At 36.3% G+C, this 15,889-nt stretch overlaps 2 protein-coding genes across 3 annotated transcripts; one reads left to right on the top strand and one right to left on the bottom strand.

Moving 5' to 3' along the window:
• The first annotated feature begins 2,370 nt into the window (after positions 1–2,370).
• On the top strand, positions 2,371–5,422 carry LOC132173841 (uncharacterized). Of its 2 annotated transcripts, XM_059585476.1 has the most exons (4): positions 2,371–2,454; positions 3,623–3,789; positions 3,920–4,219; positions 4,610–5,422. In XM_059585476.1, the coding sequence occupies exons 2-4, from the start codon at positions 3,649–3,651 to the stop codon at positions 5,252–5,254; spliced, it is 1,086 nt and encodes a 361-aa protein (XP_059441459.1). In that variant the 5' UTR covers positions 2,371–2,454; positions 3,623–3,648; the 3' UTR covers positions 5,255–5,422. The 2 variants fall into 2 exon arrangements, with proteins under 2 accessions (XP_059441459.1, XP_059441458.1); XM_059585475.1 differs by lacking the exon at positions 2,371–2,454 and having other exon boundaries at positions 2,467–3,789.
• Positions 5,423–5,867: 445 nt separating this feature from the next.
• On the bottom strand, positions 5,868–10,916 carry LOC132173840 (replication protein A 70 kDa DNA-binding subunit A-like). The gene is made up of 2 exons (XM_059585474.1): positions 10,493–10,916; positions 5,868–8,552 (listed from the first exon to the last, which is right to left on the bottom strand). Exons 1-2 carry the CDS (start codon positions 10,777–10,779, stop codon positions 6,209–6,211), a joined length of 2,631 nt encoding a protein of 876 aa, XP_059441457.1. The 5' UTR covers positions 10,780–10,916; the 3' UTR covers positions 5,868–6,208.
• Between the last annotated feature and the right edge of the window lie 4,973 nt (positions 10,917–15,889).

Raw genomic sequence — 15,889 nt, 5'->3', positions numbered from 1 at the left:
CGAATCCGACACAAAATTAAAATGTTAGGAATGAAGAGTCTAACGTGTTTAATTAAATAGGTCGGGTTATAATTGACTTATATAGTTTTATACTCATACTTCAACACGCGATATTGACAATAACCCATAAACTCGACACAAATCCTGTACGAAATTATAGTGTTAGAGTTATACACATATTTTAACACGACCCAAATCTAATACACAAACACAAATTAATACCCCTATAATCTAATAAATAAAATTACATTACTAATGTTTGAATGCTAGCATTTTATGCCTAACTTGTCGGTTGGGGGAAAAACAAAAAAGACATTTTATTTGATGAGATAAGCAGTTGTTTTTCTTAATCTTCGGTCGTGGACATGGTTTGTTTATTTATTTTTTCGATTATAAAGGTAGAGATTGTGGGGGCATGACTTTCAAGTTGACAAATAAAAAAGTTGATTGTAAAGTTGGATGAAGAGCTAACTTCATTTATCTTAGGAAAGAATTAATGCTTGTGTATGAAATACATTTCAATTTCTTATTTGGGACCAAAGTTTAGATCTAGCATAGTTACATAATTATTCAATATATATATATATATTAATTTCTCCCAAAAGTAATTAATTGTATTTTATTACAATTGATTTGAGGGCACATGGTATCGTATCCTTAGGAAAGAGACACTGTGCTATGTTTTAAGTGGTTTATCATGTCGGCTACTTATTTTTTTTTATAAAAAAAAAAAAAAAAAAAAAAAAAGAAGAAAGAAGAAAAAAGACATTTAAAACAAACTACATCAATCGATATAAAATAAGTGTAAAGAGTATCGTTACTTACAACTTTGTCATAATTATTACAGCGATCATAAAATTCGTTATTTTACGAGATCAATGGAGCTTTCAAATGTTCTATTCCTATTTATCCAAAATTATGATTTTTTTTTTTTTTAAAAAAATCATTTTAAGGGCTTTATTTTATTTTATTTTTAACATGTTGAATGACACAAAGGCATAGATGTGAAAGAGCATACTTCCACATTTAATTCTAAATCAAAATTGTATCATAAAGATTGAGTGAGTGACGGACTGATTTTGGAAAGAAATGAGAAAACAGAGAAAAGACAAATTGGGCTCTATTAAAAAGAATAGTTGGGCCTAAGAATAAACTACATCAAACCCAAAACACATGACTGAGCCCATTTATTCGGTCTTTTAAGTTTTAACCAATAAGAAGACCGAAACAAACGAGTTAAAACCTAAATAATAATAATAATAAACATGTTTATAATTGCGGTAAGGGCTTTAAAAAAATATTTTAAATTTTAAAAAATTGTGTCAAACAAAAAGTTTGTATATTTCATAAAGAGAAAACCCTTTATCAGGATCATCTTGATAATACTCATTTTACAGCCCTCAATCAATAACCGACACATAAGTAAAAATATAAAAAGTGCACAAAAATAAGTTAGACCAAATACACTAGATTTTAGGGTGATAAAATCTCTAAAGGGTTAACCTTCCACCTCTAGGTTTTAGTTTTGAATCAAAAAACGAGTTTGGAGGCATTAGAAATGGGTTTTGAGGCATTAGAAACGAGCTTTGGAGCATTAGAAACGGGTTTTGATGCATTAGAAACGGGTTTTAGAGTATTATAAGTAGGTTTTGAGGTATTATAAATAGGTTTTGAGGCATTAAAAACAGGTTTTAGAGCATTATAAACGGGTTTTGAGACATTAGAAACGGGTTTTTAGGCAGGTCACGGCCGATGAGGTTTGAGGCGTTCACCGCCGGCCAGACCCACATGAGTTTCTTTCTCTGATTTGGTGTGATTGTTCTCACTTTTATTTTTTTGCATTTTTCTTAAATTGATGATGTGTCACATAGTAATTAGAAGTTGCAAAAGTGGTGTTATCAGGATGAATATGATAATAAGGGCTATCTTCGGTAAAAAAAACTCTAAATGTATTTTTTTTAACTTAAAAAAAAAAGGTCAAAACAAATTTTTAAGAAAAGTTTAAAATGAAGTTTTTTCTTAAAAGTACTTTCTTTTTTTTTTTGTTTACTTTAAAGCCAAAAAAAAAAAACTTTATTTTTAAGCTTTATCTCAAAAGTCGGTTTTGATAAAGTAAAAAAATTAATCTAATCCACCGCCCCTAATCTAGATGATAAGCATATAAGATGTAAATAATTTTTTTTTTTAAAAAAATATTAATTATAAAATGTTGTGTGGCTCATATTATAAAATTCCCACAAATTGACCACTATGGCCTTTCCAATTACTATCACTGTTGCAGAGTGTTCTCAATCTAACGGCTATCGCTCGTTTGCCAAACATTTTGATTTATGAAACAAACAAATAATTACAAGCCTCCAATCCCGTAAAGTGCGCACGTGTCTGTGGCCTCCACACGACTTTCCGGTTTCCAGAATCTACCTTTCTCGTTGGGATCTTCTGGTCGACTTTCCGGTAATTTTCTCTCGTTCCAAACACCCCTCACTCTTCGTTTTCTATTCAATTTTCTCCATTGAATTCCCTCATTTTCATCTTTGATTCCCTTTTAAAGAAATGGGTTTTAGAGTTTGCTGTTGATACGATTATTTACACCCCAAAATTGCCGACATTTTCGAATTGTTTCTTAGTCTTATATTGACGATGATTTTTCATGTGATTAGTTCTCTAAGATGCTTGATTTTTGCCTGAATTTATTATGTACCTGCATGAGCTTTTGATTTCCAACTTTGTTATTCATTTTCTTTAGTTTTTTTTATCCTATTGATATTCTGTATCTCACAGTCTAAATTGGTGTTAAGTTAATAATTCCTTCGATTTTTTTCTACATAAATCAGATTATTATAGGCATGAAAATTTTCTCTTGGTCCTGAAAATCGCTTATTTCAAGCTTATAATGACTGAGTTCTTAGTCTCATTACCTCAGGATTTTGCATTCGTGGTGGTTTGTTTGTTGCAAAAGTTTTAGGTTGTATGGATATTGTGAATACTTAAGTGATTGGCACTCTTTCATGCTAGACAGTTTTGCAGGCATATGTTGTTTAACGTGAATACAGGGAAGTAGTCTAAGTACAAAAAGTATTCAATTTTATACAATTTTGTTGGTATATGAATCTCTGTTACAAGAGAGTTGCACTGGTTTGTGTGATTGTGTCATTGACATACCATTTGGAAACCCATGAATTGGACAAAATGAACTAAGATGGAATTTGTTTAGCCCAATTCATTTGCTTGGAAGTTGGAACAAGAAAAAATTAGGTGAATTCAAATTCAATTCAGGCCCATGAATTGAATTATTTTAGAATTTTTGTGAACTGGTCAACAAAGGATCATGTCAAATCAAATTTGAGAAGAAGAATCAAACACTACTGCTTTCATATTGAGGACAGCAATTAGGATTTAATGATATTTTTAACTTTGTTATTTTTTCATAAGAGTGTAACTGGTAACGTCTTCTTCTGTTATTTATATAGCATAGGGCTTAGTTATGTCGATTTTGTGCTTGACCTGCAAATTTTTTGTTGTTTCAAAAGTAAATTTTCACTGTAACTATTGTTAGCACCCAGAAGTCCATTTTCGCTAACTACATTACTATCCTTTTTGCCATATTTCATCTTTTTTGCAGGTAAATTGCTTTGAGAAGAGTAGTAGATGGATTTTTTATTTAAGGGAATGAAAGAGGAGGCATCTGAATGCCCCTTTGATGAGAAGGACATTCAGAGATGTCCATTTTTGAGGAACATCAACAAGTCCACTTGCTTTTCCTTCTCTACAGCGAATTTCCTTGTTCCTGTAAGTTCTATTTCTTTTTTCCTTTATTTCTCTTTACCATTTTTTTTAGTTGCTTATTAATCTTTATTAATAGATGATGATTTATCAATATGCTTTGATATTGAAATTGATTGTGTTTTGTTTTCCTCAGGTACGGGAATCCAAAGGCCCAATATTTGAAGACGGTCCCAATTTTGACACGGCGTTTAGGCTGTTTCATGGGAAGGATGGGGTTGTCCCACTCTCAGGGAGATATAATGTTCATAGTAACATTCCACAACCTGAGCCTTCACCTCAGTTCAACCCTTTAGCAGCAAAAGCAGCGACCATAAGTTTGTCAGCATTTGGACTGGGAGGGGCCGGAGGGCCATTTGGCTTTGGTAACTTCTCTGAGAAATGGAAGAAGCAGAAGAAGTCTGAGCCTTCCAGCAAGAGTGAACCCTCTTCTGAGGTAGATTTACATCCTTTTGCCTATGCTAACATTTTATTCTGAAAAGGAAGTGATTTTGGGAAAAAAATGCACTAGGGTTTGGTAAACAATGCATGGGTGCTGTGGGCTTTTGAATATCCAGTTTAGGAAGTTAATTCATAATTTCATATTATACAGATACTTGTTTGTGATGTTGCATTAGTGTCATTCTATAAACCTCACTTGAAAATTATGACGTGCATCAATGTGGAGGAAATAATTTAATAGGCAATGGTCCAATCCGGCAACTCACAGAGGAAGATGTAAATATGCTTATTGAATCATGCCCCTTGATCTCAAATTCAAATAAACAATTAAGAACTTGTTGCAAAGCTGACCGAGACTGCTTTTTGTTTCTGATCAACCATGCAGAAAGGAAATGTATCAAAACACGAGGCACTGGGAAATGATTGGTTAAAAACAGGAAACTGCCCAATTGCCAAGACCTACAGAGCAGCGAGCCATGTCCTCCCCCTTGTGGCAACAGTTCTTAAGCCACCACCTGGTATGAATCTTAGATGCCCTCCAGCAGTAGTTGCTGCAAGGGCAGCCCTGGCCAGGACTGCCCTTGTCAAAAACTTACGCCCTCAGCCTCTACCTTCAAAAATGCTCGTAATAGCAGCCTTAGGCATGGCGGTTAACGTGCCCTTGGGCGTTTGGAGGGAGCATACTCAGAAGTTTTCTCTATCATGGTTTGTAGCGGTGCATGCGGCTGTGCCCTTCATAGCCATGCTTAGGAAGTCGGTCTTGATGCCAAAAACAGCTATGGCGTTGACTATTGCTGCTTCTATCCTGGGGCAGGTTATTGGCTCAAGAGCTGAGCGGCTCCGACTGAAAGGAGTGGCTGAGAGGGTAACGACAGCAGATCAAATAGCAACTGAAAGTAACATTCTAGGTTTTGACCCAAGCCAGGTCGATGGCATCAGAGATGGTCATTGTGGTGCAGAAGGAATAAAGTTCAATCCACTTACTGTCAAAAGTGATGGGCCCAGTTCTTCAGCAACTATATGTTTCTGAGAGTCACTTCATGAGCTGGGGTTTGGAGAGAAATAAAATCAAGTGCATTCAGTATTACTGGCATAAGATAAAAAGCAATAAAAATTGAACTTCGAAGATGTACCCTTAAGTAATACATGCTATTTTACAGTATTTGATATGATGAATGGTAATTCTGTTGTGTGCTCATTCAAATATCTATGCAAAGAAGCAGTTTGACTTGCCAGAAATAAATATATGAGATGTTTATGAATTCTATTTCTCTTCTCCACAACAAAAAGTGATCTGAAGGTCGAAAATTATCTACTAAATTTTAGCTCTGCATAATGATCTGACCCAGTTTGCGTCTTCGCTTGGCATATTTTTTAAAGAAGCTTTTAATAGTTAGTTTAATATTCAGTGTTAGGTTAGTTTTTCAAAACTGTTCTTTTATAGTTAGGTAACTTTGCCTGATCTTATTATTGGCCACAGCTTGGCCGCCAGATCCGTCTAGCAGCCGTCAGATTTCTCAGGTTAAAAATAAGTATTTTTGACATTTATCTCACGTATCTCTACATAAAATTGTTATCGGAGCTCGACATGCTAATTTAAGAAACACCAGCAAAACCATAGGCATGAACATGCACACCACATCTGCAATAACTCAAAAGCAGAGTCGAAGTACTTATAAACCCACAAGAAAAATATTTTACAGGAAAAAGAAAGATGCATCCCATTAACTTGCTCACTAGGTTTCACTACCGACAGATACAACCCTAAAGCTGGAACCCATAACCATGCTTACAAAATGACCTAAAAAGTAAAAACTTCGCGCGGCTCCAATGGACACCACGGTCTCAGCTCTCCGCTGTACAGTAAAAACTCAGCAATCCAAACCAGAAAGAGAGCGTCAAAATGCTAAGTCTGTTATTCAAGATGAGGAAAACCTGCACCATGCTTTACAAACAGTCTACTATCTCAATTTTCCAGGTGATTTCAAAAGCCACCAAGTTGTTGCTTTGGAACATTCCCATATCTCCCACTGCTTCCATAAGCTGGAGGAACAGTGCTCGGCCCTGGACATTCTCTTGCCCAATGCCCCGTTTGATGGCATTTGAAGCATTCACTAGAGCTGCCGCCAACACCCGGCCCTGAAGAAACTCTGTTGGCATAGCCCTGTCCTCCCAAGGACTGTCCAGGACCATTCATGATACTTGGGCAATTTGTGGAGCTATGACCAGTACCCCCACAACTGTTGCAGAGTAGATATGGACCAGGAGTGCCAGTTGCAGCAGCCATAGAACTATTATACTGGTTTCCATACTGACCAACGTGATGTGATGATGCACCAAATACTTTGCCAGGACTGTTACTGTTCCCAGTGTAGTTCACCATCGGTGGTGTCGGTTGCCTAATTCCAATATTCCCAACTATAGTATTATTCATTCCAGTGCTACTAGGCTCTGCTTTAGGGTAAGGCACATTTGATGAAAAATAACTGTAGTCCCCTGCTTTGAGCTTTTCCACCAAATCCAAAAGAAATCTGGATTCAGAAGCAAAATTTACCTTTTCTGCTTTGACCACTGTTGACTTCACACGCTGTTCATCACTGAATGTCTCCTCCTTTACTTTCAACTTGAATATATATTTAGTAAATAGAACCTTACGAATGATTTCTCCAAATTTATCATCATCTTGCTCTTCATACTTCAAAAAATACAGAGTTTTTGCAGGTACACCCACGATCTCCTCACCACATTCCTGAAAAGCAGTTACCCATGTTAAGCCAGTGTGGTCTTGTATCTGGAGCTGGAGTATATACCTGTAGTCACATTCCTCAATGGACTGATCACACCTTTCACACCGCCATTTTCCATCCCCATTATTTGTAACCTTCTTGTTGCATTGCCGATCGCCAATCATAATAGGGCATGCAGTGTAGCAGAAATTGTCAACCTTTATGAATGAAATGGTTGCACTGACAGTGATCCAATCTGGCTTCTCAGACGTCCCCAGCTTCTCATCTTTAATTTGAGATATAGTCTTTCGAAAATCTGTCCTACCCATACTTGTTGTTTCCCTGGAAATAGACACAGATTGGATGTTCCTTCCTTCCTTGTCAAACCATTCTTTCAGTCCGTGAGTCTCAGGAAAATTTGGCTCTATAAATAATTGAGATGTAGAGAGAGTCCCCAGTGCCTTCCCGTTGAACTCATTGACTCTACCAGATTTCACCGCTAGAACAGGGAAAACCCCCGAATCACACATATTTTGCAGTCTCTGTCCTTCTGCATTGAAAAGGTTTCCCCAAATAGTTAATTCTACACTTCGGCCAGACATGTCCTTCAGGTGTAGGGTTCTCTTCTGAGTCTCCGTACCATCTTTTTTCATTATTGAAGCAGGTGGGCTGATAAAAGACACAATACCAATTATATCCACAATGCTGTTCTTCTCCATGCCTTCAATATCACTTATGGGTCGGAAGTGAAACTGCTGCTGTGGAATTGAGCTGTCTTCATCGAAGCAAGGCTGTACTATTGATGTGCTCTCTAAGAGAATTTCATGATCATTTGGGAGATGGTTGTAAGCTTTTTGAGCAGGTTTTAAACTTCCCTTGGAAATCAGATAAACCTTACCAGCCTCAATCTGGTTGTAGAATTGATCAGCCACAGCATTAAAACAAGTAGCCCGAATTTCTCCACCATCAGAATCAAGAAGATCGAAAGAGAATACTTTACCATCACCACGAGGATTATTGTAGTGCTTAAGTTCTCCTTTTGCTGTAACTCTAACCTTGATTGTCCACCTGCCCTGGTATGGATTCAGAGCAGCAATGGGAATTATCCTAGGGGGAGCTTCATTTCTAGCTACTGGTCCTCTGTTAGTATACATTGGAGGTGGCTGTTGATATGCAGGCTGAGGTTGACGGTAAGAGGTATTTAGAGGCGGCCGCGGAGCTTCTGGCCTAGGACTGCGGAAACTCATGTTCTGACCACTATATGACCCACCCAGTGACACTGATCCAGGAAACCCAGCACTAGGCTCTGCTTTAGGGTAAGGCATATTTGATGCAGCATATCCTCCTGCATCGGAATTATTAGAATAAGCATTGCCATGTGATTGAATTGTTCTAGGATGCTCCATAGATATGCCGGCCATGTTTGGTTTATTAACCACACCATCAGCACGTGAACTTCCAGGAAAAGATTGGAGATTCCCAGTTCCTGTCCCTGGTTGACCAGCGGAGGGATGTACAGGCCCAGTCCTTGGTGCTGATACAGGTTCTCCAATAAGATCACTTTTTTCAAGTATCAAATCCAAATCGACAATGATAATAATCCTGCTTGCATTCAGAAGAATCAACATGATCATCACCAAAACCATAACAAAATGTAAAAATCAATACAAAATAGCGGATGATGCAAAATTGACACAGAAGAAAAACTCATTAAATTAAAAGCTTTTAAAAGATAACACAGCTCACACTCTGTCAAGGGATTAAACATTGACATTCCCCATCACGGGTACAAGATGTTATTTGGTAACCTTTACCACACACAATAAGACCTTCCCAAATTGGAAACTCCTACTCATACAAGTAAATAAGAGTCTCACAACTATAAGGACCAGACTAGATTAAGTAAGAAGTGAAAGAAAACCACATATCATGGTACCAACAATAACAATATTATCTCTGAACATGAAGTTTCTAAATTTTTTCATGTCCAAAGATGCTACAGGCTAACAAATTTGACCATCTCCCGCCAAAAATACACAATTCTCATGTGGCACCTCTGGTGGGACCCATTGGTCAATTGATGGATCCCTACTTGGGATCTCCCTTCTCCAAAAATAAGCAGTACTGACCAATGTGTAGGAACATTCTCTCACCAAATAAAGTAATCATATGTTCTATACAAGTACAAAATCCACGAGGTCTAAAGAAACATCAGAGATAAAAAAAAAAGGACATTCCACAATCTTACAACAGAAAGCTTCTTAATTTTCCCACAAGTTCCAACAAACAAGTTCCACAAGTTCCAACAAACAAGCCTAACTGACTTTATATATGTCAAACCCGACATATTCGCTAATCCGCAACGTATTCATTGAATTCAAAATGTGATGCTTCAAACAGTCTCATGGACAATATTTTTACCAAGGGCCATTTCAGGGAATCAGCAATAGCAAGTATCACTCCCTCTGTCCAATATTTATGATGGTTAGATCTACTTAAAAAAGAAGCCACATTCTAAGAATTCATCATGATGCACATGCTTAAAAAAATATTAACTCTACTTAACTTTATTTAGAATTTCGCTCGCTAACTTGTGGGGCTTCCAGTCACTAAAGTTTTGAACTGTGACGCAAAGCATGTATGTTCTATGCATAATAGATGCCAACACAAAACTATGAATTCATATGTGCAAGTAATTTCATGCATTATTCATGATTTCTGGGGTACCCAGTTCTCTCTCAGATTTTTCGTTTCTTTCTAATACATTTACTTGCCAAAAAATAAAAGGAAATCATGAAATTTAATATCTTTAGTACATTGGCACAACTCATAGGACATGCCAATGCAAGAACCATGGATAAACAATCTAAATAAAATAAATCAAAGTTAACCATATAAAAGTGGAAAGCTAAAAATACATATTTAAAAAATATAAACGACTGGAAATACATTAGATCAAATTATGCAACCGTATTACACAAATTCAGATTAAGCTATAGACGCATCCCATGAAAGTCACTTTCTCATATAAAGAACCCTTGCTTGCCTAAATTTCCGTCTCCAACTTACAAGCGATCCAGTCTAGCCATTATGCCTCATAATCATATTGAAGTTTAGCATAAATCAAAAAAGCCACTTATTCTGAACATCAAATTAGATATGTACTACATATGCTTGGGAGAAAAAAAAAATTATATTTGTAGTAACAACAATGGGTCCTTCCAAATTTTCAAACATCATAAAGGCTACTTCTTTGACAAGTAAATCGATTTAACAAAAGCATCAGAAAGTGATTAGAGAAATTACAAGCTGTCTGTTCAAACATACAAATTCTTTTTCTCGAGAAAAAAATGCTCTGAAATCACCCATCACGAAAATTCGGACCAATTTTCAAGAATATTCTCTCTCCCTGTCCACATTTCTCACGAGAACCACTATTCCTCCAAACAAGCAAAACTAAACACTGAGATCTTCCACACAACCCAAGCATTTAAGCCAAATACACGGAAACAAATGAAATAGAAGGAAAAGAAAGGGCTCACATGCGGTTCTGGACGACATTGCAGACGAACTGCGTTAACTGGACGACGGAGCCCTTCTGCAACCTGCCATCCTTGACAAGAGCGTTCATCTGCGTTGCGAGCATTCCCTGCTGATGGTGCGAGCCGTCGGAAAGCACAACCCTAAACCTCTCAGTGTTGCTGTGCTGCTGCGCCTGAGTGCTAACCTGCTTCACGTCGATCACCTGGAGCACCGGCTTCACCTCCTCGGCCTTCAACTCGCCCCGGCACATCATCATTATCGCACCCTCCGTCAGATTGATCGCCATTGGAGAAGACCAATTTCGGCGTTTGAACGAACAGAAAGTGAGGGAAAATTGGAGAGAAAAGAGAGATTTTTGCTAACCCTAGAAATGACGAAGGGCGGGGATTTTGGGAGGGAAAGCGCGATATCTATATTTTTTGGAATTCCGAACGTGTCCCCGTTTCTTTCGGACGTGCGTTTCCTCGGCAGTGACTCATCTCGAACCATCACGGGTCAAGTTTGGTACCGTTTTCTTTTGGGCCACAGAAGACTCCTAAGTGAGTGCTTGAAATGGGGGCCCAAAGATCTTTATATTCACAAACCGGTGGTCTGTTTGGGCCCCCGACGGGTCATAGGCAAAATGCGGATCCGGAATTAATGGTATTATCCGTCCATATAATGTGGTTTACATCCATATACATAACCTGAACATAATGGCAAAGTCAGAATTTTTGTTCACAGGAGATAACATTGAAATATAGAATCAAAAGAAAATTGATTAAAACTATTATAGAATATAACAAACAAAGTAAATAAACCATTCAACAAATCTAATTACCGTTTAAAATATATAAATATAATTTGTAATTTATTTTTCTTCTTTACCATTACTTTATCCGATGATCTCTATTTTATAAAGTCTCGTCTGAAGAGATAACAATTTAAGTAATATGTAACATCTTTTGAGGTTGTATTCCAACAAATTAGCATGTTCTTTAACTACGTTGGATTAAAACGGAAGCCATCTTTTTTTTCAAATTGTTTCAATAAAAAATTATGGTTAACTGATTGGCGATATTTTTTTGTAGATATATTATTCGAATTTGTTCTTTATCATTATGATGATAATTAGAATTTGCTATCCTTAAGCATTGGTCCATTGATAGATTTTTTATTTTTTTTTAACAAAATTAGTAAATTTGAGGGATATTAAAAAAATAAATAGAATTTTTTCTAGTTTTTTTTTTTTTTTTTTTTACATGTCCACACAAGAAGAGAGAGAACAATTTGAACTAGAGACTTCTGCTTTATAAGGCGTGGTCTCCAGCTGATTGAGCTACCTCTTGGAGACGATTTTTTTTTCTAGTTTTATAATTGTTTTTTAAGTGAATTTTTTCAAAAAGTTGTTGTGTATGCTGGATATGCAGCTCTATCAGTAAGTTGAAACATTTAAAATATCTTGATATTTCTGAGAATTACAATATCAAAAAGCTGCCCAATTAATCCGGATGTAAATTTTGCAAACATTAAGGCTCTCCAAGCGTTGGTCATTCAAAGAATTGCCAATAGACATTAAAAAATTAGTCAACTCCAAGCATCTTGAGATAGATTAAAGCTTTCGTATGACTTATATGCTACTTGAATTGGAGCAATTGACTAATCTCAAGATGTTATCAATATTTGCGATCCTCTCTCTAGGTATATCAGTGGGTTAAAAGAATTAAATGGACCAAATAAATTGAGAGGAAAGTTAAAAGATTGAAAATATGAGACATGGGAAAGGTGTTTTTTTTGATAAACTGGCAGCTTTCATTGTATTAAATATCAAATGAACAGAGCATGCATTACACTACTCTGATACAAGAATCATGTTAATACAGTCAGGTGGTTCATGAAACCACGTCATAGTCTCCTCCTTCATCGTGGCCATCCTAGCTAAAGTATGAGCTGCATGGTTGATCTCTTTGCGTACATAGACCATTTTCCAACATGAAATAGCTGCTAATCCAGTACGGATATCATCAACAAGATGGCCTTTACGGCTCCAATCCGGTTCCCTGGAATTCACGGCATCAACAATTATTTTGGCATCACCCTCTAGCTAGACCTGTGTAAGCCCCAGCTCCCTTGCCAACTGTATGGCCATAATGGCAGCCACAACTGCAGCAGTTGGCTCAAGGACCCCTCTTCATGTAACTCTCCTAGCTGCTATGGGAAAGGTGTTGCATCGCAATATAAGGATGGCAAATCTAAAGGATAATCAATGTCTTCATGTTTTGCATTTATGGTGGAGTGATGAAGGAAGTATCAATGTTTTTAACCTTCTTGAAGATTAAGAGCATGTTTGGGAATTGTGATTGTGTTTGTGAAATAGAGCTTTTAAGTGTCTTTTGGCTATTTTTAGATTTTTTGGACCATTTAAAACGCTTTTAATTTTTTTTTACCAAATTGATACTTTTTTTCTTCAAACAGACTTTTTAAATGTTAAACGCACATTTAGGGTGCGTTTGGGAGTGCGTTTTTTAAAAAATAATCTGCGATTTTAAACCAAATCGCAATTTTGGGGTGTTTGGGATTGCGATTTTAAAAACGTAAATTTTAAAATCGCAAAAAAATCTGTGATTTTCATAAGTTGATTAGAGGGTGCTTATTTGAAAAAGTGCGAATTTAAAACAAAATCACGATTTTTATTAAAAAGATATTTGGCGCAATAGTTACCTTTTTTAGAACGGGAATGAAAAAAATACCAAGAATACCCACCTAAAATATATTAAAACCCTTATTTTCTCTCTTTTTTTTTTCTTCATCATCTCTATCTTGTTCATCCTTATTGATAATTTGGTTATGAAACCGCAATTATATGCTAATGTTATCCAAACACTCAATTGATAAAAAAAGTACTTTTAAGTATGTTTTACCAAACGCATGTGCGATTTTAAAAAGTAGCGATTTTAAAAACACAATTTTTAAAAACGTAATTTTTAAAATCGCACTTATTGAAATCGCAATCCCAAACGGGCCCTTAGACTCATTAAACACATACCTAAACATGCCCTAAATGTCATTGAAAAGCTTTCAACTACATCCAAATCTAAAACAACTTCAATTAAGATACTATTGGGTTTCAGCGTTTTGGGGTCGGCTTTTATCACTTATAAATTATATGGTTGGGATGAGCAGATCAAGTCTATCTTTTCGCATTTTTATTTCATGTCAATGGAAAGTTACTTAAAATGCATTACATTGAATCGATGTAAAATAAATATAATAAATGTGTGCGAAGGGAATTATAAATTTTCGAACAATTATCAAATTAAGTCAAATTTGATTGCTTAAAAAAAAGAAGAAGTCAAATTTGACTTAAGAAGGCTTGATTTACCTTTCAACTCCCACTCGGTGCCCACTTCCCACTCAAAAATATCTTCATGACTTCACCTCTTTTAATAGTTATTACCCACGCGGCGACGAACCAAAGAATCCCGCAAAAATCCCTTGCCCATCTGGTCATGGAAACTCCGATCACCGGATGAATGGTCCGGTGACCGGAACGTTGAGCCAAAAAGCCCCATACATCCATTAAAATTACGTAAATAGCCTACCAGAATTCCTTCCTGGGTTGAATGGATCCCCAGGAGGCCTCTCCCATGAAGACCGAGAGAAGCCAAAAGAAGGGCCTCCCCTTTGTATTGTTGCGATGCAGTCTGGCCCTTCTCTTCCCTATCATTATCTTCTTTTCCATGTCGTTTCTGGTTGGCTTTGTAGCTGTTTTCGCCGCGAATTCACAAATTAGCAGCCCAATTTCCGTGCCCTCTCAATGCAAGATAGTCTCCAGCAGTGAGTCTTCTAAAAATGTACTCTTTTTTTTCTTTTTTTTCTTTTTTTTTTTTCCCGGTTTTGGTGCTTTGAATGCTTAGAAAATGTAATTTTGTGCCTGATTTGAATTACATCTGGTTTGATCGGATGTAATTATATGAACCATTTAATTTCCCTTAATTTTCTCGCGAACCAAACATAGGTTTAGCTGGTAGTGCTGAACAGCTGAAGGCCCATATGTGAAAATATTACTTTTAATAGTGTGCTGAATTATGAGAACTATTAAACTATGTTTTTGACAATGTCAGCAAAAGTTGAAACATCGGTGAACTTGTCAGATAATGAGAAATAGGGAAAGAGTTCAGTTACATGTTTTTGAAACAAAGCATGATACAGTTGCACTGCTGTTACAGTGATATAAAGTTCTGTCGTGGTCTTGTTGAACCCTTTTTTGATGACTGAGAGGAGGTTCTCCACCATATATCATACTATGTTAAGTTGGGTTTTTGGGAAGGTTAACACGAGCCGTCTATTTGGAGTTAGCTATGGAAACTATGTCAAATTGTTAATCTCGAAAAACAACTATAGTTGTAGGACGTTTGTTGTTCTTTGTTGTGGTTTCTTATGCAATTCTGAAAGTTTCAGTAGACTTTTGATGTGGTGGTCATGTGCTGTCTTATGAAGTTAAGTGTAGCAGATGAACTTTATGTCTTTTGTATGTTTCCTGTTATTGTTTTTTATTCTCTTTAAACCATTCTTGTGTTTGTGACTACCTCATTCTTTCTTCTTGATGATTGATGCACTTGCTCCATTTTCTCAAACCGCTTATGCTTTGCAACTAATTTTTTTGGACATTTCACATGTCATGGCTTACCTTAAACTGATTTTTCAGCATGTAGATCTAAGATGAGACCTTAAGGATTGAACATGGGAACTGTGATACTTCACATTTGAACTTTTTGATCTATACAGCACTACTTTTTGATTCCATTGTCTCCACCCTGTAGATCTAAGATTAGATCTTAGGAATGGACGTGGAAAGTTCTGTGACACTATACATATGAACTTTTTGATATTTGCAGCACTAATTTTGATTAATGAGAGATCATTGATTTTTCACCTTGTTGAAGAGGATCAAAGATAATATTGAGAAACAGAATTTCAGTTAATGCATTTAAATTTACCATAATCATTCTGTTATGAAAATATGAACTCTGATTAGGTAAACACATGCGATATAGTTTATGTTCATTTTGTTTCATTTTTATTGTTTTGAGAATGTCATTACTTGTTACACTTTTGCTCTGTGTAAGTTTCATTTGATCAAGTACTTCATCTCATTTCAAAATTCAAAGCATCATGTGAGCTGTAATAAAGTATAATCTGCTTGAAGGTGTGGATCTTAGGTCCGCTAAGGTCTGTGAACTTGGACTGTTCAATTATAAAGCCAAGCATGTGTTTTACCCCCTTGAGAGAAGTAAGTTTCGGTGCCGTTATGACTACTATTGGGCTTCAATATTCAAGGTAATACTAATATGTCGCCAAAGTGCCTTTTTTTTTTTTTTTTTTTTTTTTCTGTAATATTCTTCTTTTTAAGCATC

This window comes from Corylus avellana, chromosome ca3, assembly GCF_901000735.1.
Source record: "Corylus avellana chromosome ca3, CavTom2PMs-1.0".
In the NCBI taxonomy this organism is placed as follows: domain Eukaryota; kingdom Viridiplantae; phylum Streptophyta; class Magnoliopsida; order Fagales; family Betulaceae; genus Corylus; species Corylus avellana.
The sequence above is the reverse complement of the archived record's forward strand: the minus strand, read 5'-3'. Positions and strand labels throughout refer to the sequence as shown.